The sequence below is a fragment of the Leguminivora glycinivorella genome, chromosome 23, assembly GCF_023078275.1.
Source record: "Leguminivora glycinivorella isolate SPB_JAAS2020 chromosome 23, LegGlyc_1.1, whole genome shotgun sequence".
NCBI classification, from domain to species: Eukaryota; Metazoa; Arthropoda; class Insecta; order Lepidoptera; family Tortricidae; genus Leguminivora; species Leguminivora glycinivorella.
In genome coordinates, this window is record NC_062993.1 from 9,505,266 (window position 1) to 9,508,857 (window position 3,592).

A 3,592-nucleotide genomic window follows, 5' to 3' on the forward strand; every position below is an offset into this window, starting at 1 on the left:
ACCGTCTGCGTATTTTGAGCAGCGCCTGTGGAGCATGCGGTAAAAACGGTACGGATACGATGCGTCACTGCGATTCCGTACCGTCACCGTTTTTTAAGCAGCGGTGTGGTCGCACCTTAACTCAACCAAATATTCTTGGCAGTAATTTACAGATATTTTTCCAATTTTAAACTTGGATTTTTTTTCCAGTACAGTTTTAAACTCAAATTTAATTTGTACTACCTGTAAAAGTACACTGGGACTCACAACGATAAATTAATTACCAGTGCTACTGGAGTTAACTAAGTCTTTTGGGTAAATTACTTCAGCAGAACTGAAACTCTAAAAACATGCCTATGCAAATAAAAAGCTATCAGTTATAGTGACGCGGACAGCAAAAATGTGTAATATGTCTAATCCACAATATTTAGGCATGTTCTGTTTACCTAAACAGCGTTTTTTTCCGTATTGTAGTACACACAATTATTTATTCTATGTAGAGGTTTACCAAGTCTATCTGACTAATGATAATTAGTGGAAAGACTTGAAAGTTACTTCATAATAGTTATAAGAGCTTATAACTGTGGCTCTAGTGAAAAAGGGTACAAGTCTTGCGAAGTGCAGGTGAAAAATGGTATAAGTCATATATGGTATATACACCCTTTTTCACCTGTGCTCCACGAGACTTCTACCCTTTTACAATACAGCCTCAGTTATTTAAGTAATGTTTAGACATCAGAGTTTTTATCACATGGCAATTTAACTTCTGTTAGCGAGATATGGTGTCAACATTGGACATAAAAAATTCTTTAACCACAAATTGACCTCATATTAATTTTTATTAAGAGATATCTATATTTAAAACAGGATATACCAAATAGAATCTGAATGTCAGTGTCTCAAGTTATTGTCTTGCAGTAAGATTAATTATCACTAAATAAACAACATAATATCAACTAGTAATTTGTGTCCGTTGCAAGTTTATGAGCTCACAAGCTGCATTCAAGAACAGATATAATATGCCATAAATCTTACACATGTGTGAACAACTCATAGATAACAAACTATAATAACTTATAAACAAAGAAACAAATACTACAAACAGAGTGTGTGGACTATTAAAATATATTAATTTTCCCCTCACTAGCTCGGAAACACGTGTTTTGTCCTTTAATACCAGCGGGTAAAAACGCATTTTATCCACTAGTGGGTAAAGTAATTTGACCTTGAATAAAGTTAAATTAACTGCTTTAAAATTGATAAAAGTAGGTGAATCTAGTAATAAAGATGATTTACCACCTGTGAAACTACTGGAAGCAGTGATAAACGCATTTTTTGCGTTGTAGTTTCCTCGCTGTAGTGAGGGGAAAAGTTTTGTGTTACACTCGGGTGCAAATGTATTTTACTTCTCGTGTGTTAAAAAACTCGCAAACCAAACTATAGAATCCTTTCACTTGTCGTTTTTCAATTTCACACTCGGCGTTAAAATACAACTTTGCCCCCTTGTATAACAAATAACTATTAATTATGCAAGCAATAAAATGTATACAAAAACACACTATTACAAAACATAATAAATTTAAGTATATCTTAAACAAATGATTCATGATTTTCATATTTATGACATGGAATTTGGTAATAACGAATCAGTAAAGACAACAATAGAAGTTTATCAAGTTTACTAACCGACTAGCCGTGAAATATATGTTCAAGGTGCATGCAAATGTACATCGAAATCTTGATGAACTTTGTACCCAATGTACCCATTATCTTTGACGTCGTAGCGTTGTTAGGAGCATCCCACCCTACACCGGCTAATCATCAATAATAGGCCAGCAATAAACCTATTACGACCAATCCAAGCACAATACCTGCATAGTACTACAGCTGAGAAGCTGCGTAGAGAGCTAGGGCACTCACCTGATTTCAAACATTTTTGAAACGCTTCCGTTGCATTCACCTTCTCAGGCTTCTTGTCCACAGGCTGTGATAATTCCTGTGTATATGTGAAATACGTTCTATTTGTCAACGCGGCACTAATACGCCCGAAATTCCGGCTCGAAACATTAGGTATTATTTTTCCCATAACCGACATGGTGGCGAATATATTAATCTTACGTTACGCTATACACAGAACTATTCGTAGGAGGAAATTTTGATATTGCGGAAAAATAATAAACGTTGTTATTTCACTTATTTCGGACACACCTCCCGCTTAAAAATAAACAAGTAACGTTCGTATCGTCGGCTCCGCCGCGGCAGAATGATAATGACGTTTGCTTCAAATCGTAAATCTATACGGCATAGGCAAAGAGTGGCGCCAAGTTCAGAAATTTATGAGAGTGAAAAAGTTGGTGCATTATACATTAACCTATTTATTATAATAACATAACATAAAACGCTTTTTACAATTTAATCTCTATTTCCCTAATCCTCCGCATGCCTCTCACGCGAATCCGTTTAGCGCTCGCAGAACACTATATATAAAAATTGTGTAAATGTAGTAGCATTGTAGGCGAATCAAAAATATACGAACAAAGAGTAAATATCATGTAAAAATGATGTAAATAGTGATTCAATTGGATTCAACTGACGGAACATTTAAGTTGTCAAATTTATGAGGAGTTGAGGACAATTTATCGGCGAGGATATGTCTTAAGGCCGCTGTACACACATGGCCAACAGCTCCACCAACCCCCTTGGCCATGTGTGTAGAGGGCTACTTGGCCGTAAGTTGGCAGTTGGCGCTAGCGCTTGCCGGCCAACCGATTCGTGTCGGTTTTTTGTCCACACATCAAAGGATCTTGGCGCCAATGGCCAACTGCGTTTACACGTTGGCGCTTCATTCAGTTGGTCGTCAGCCGTCAGAGAGGACAGTAGTGATATATTTACGAAAATAATAAGTTTATCTATGCCAATAATAGTGTAGATTTTAGGAAATAAAATAACCTTGCAAATGTTTAATGTATTTCCTAAAAAAGATAAATGTTCTTATCAGAATATTCAAAAAATTGTTAATATTGCAAATAATTTAATTTTACTACGGGGTTATTATTTTTTAATATTTTTTTTCTGACAACGTCTATGACCAATTTGGATGTTTTAATTATGAAAACAACCTTTTTGGTTATTTTGGGTTAGTGCGCTAGTTTACATCCAGTACTAGTAGATTGCGTCCATACGGAATCCTGGATTGTAAAGTAATAACCACGATAATAACACCGAAGAACACTAAACGTAAATACCCAACTTCATCTATAGTGTAGTAGGTAGTAGACAAGGAAGTTTGCTTATTGCCTTGTAACGAATCTATTGTTGTAGTTCATCGTCAACAAAACATTAATACCAACTTAAACATTCAAACATATGCAATTTCACCAAAATACAGAAAAAATAGAGCTGCATTCAGAATAACCGATTTTGTAAAAATACTTTTGTAAAGAAACATTGAATTAGCAGATACATATTAAATACATAATAAATGTTTAATTGTTAATATCAATTAAAATTGGCTATCATGAAGAGATTTATAATTATTTCTGACTTTATCGATTGTCATAGACTAACGTCATCTTGTGATGAGGTCACGTGACGGCACGTGAAGGAACATAGA

At 35.0% G+C, this 3,592-nt stretch overlaps 1 protein-coding gene across 1 annotated transcript in view; it reads right to left on the reverse strand.

The window, feature by feature from the left end:
- The window catches only part of LOC125238468 (4-hydroxybutyrate coenzyme A transferase), a 30,260-nt gene extending 28,014 nt beyond the window's left edge, over window positions 1-2,246 (reverse strand). Inside the window, exon 1 of the mRNA XM_048145827.1 lies at window positions 1,900-2,246. Within this exon, the coding sequence (XP_048001784.1) occupies window positions 1,900-2,074 (175 nt within the window). The 5' untranslated portion in view covers window positions 2,075-2,246. The remainder of the gene's footprint in view (window positions 1-1,899) is intronic.
- Window positions 2,247-3,592: the final 1,346 nt, after the last annotated feature.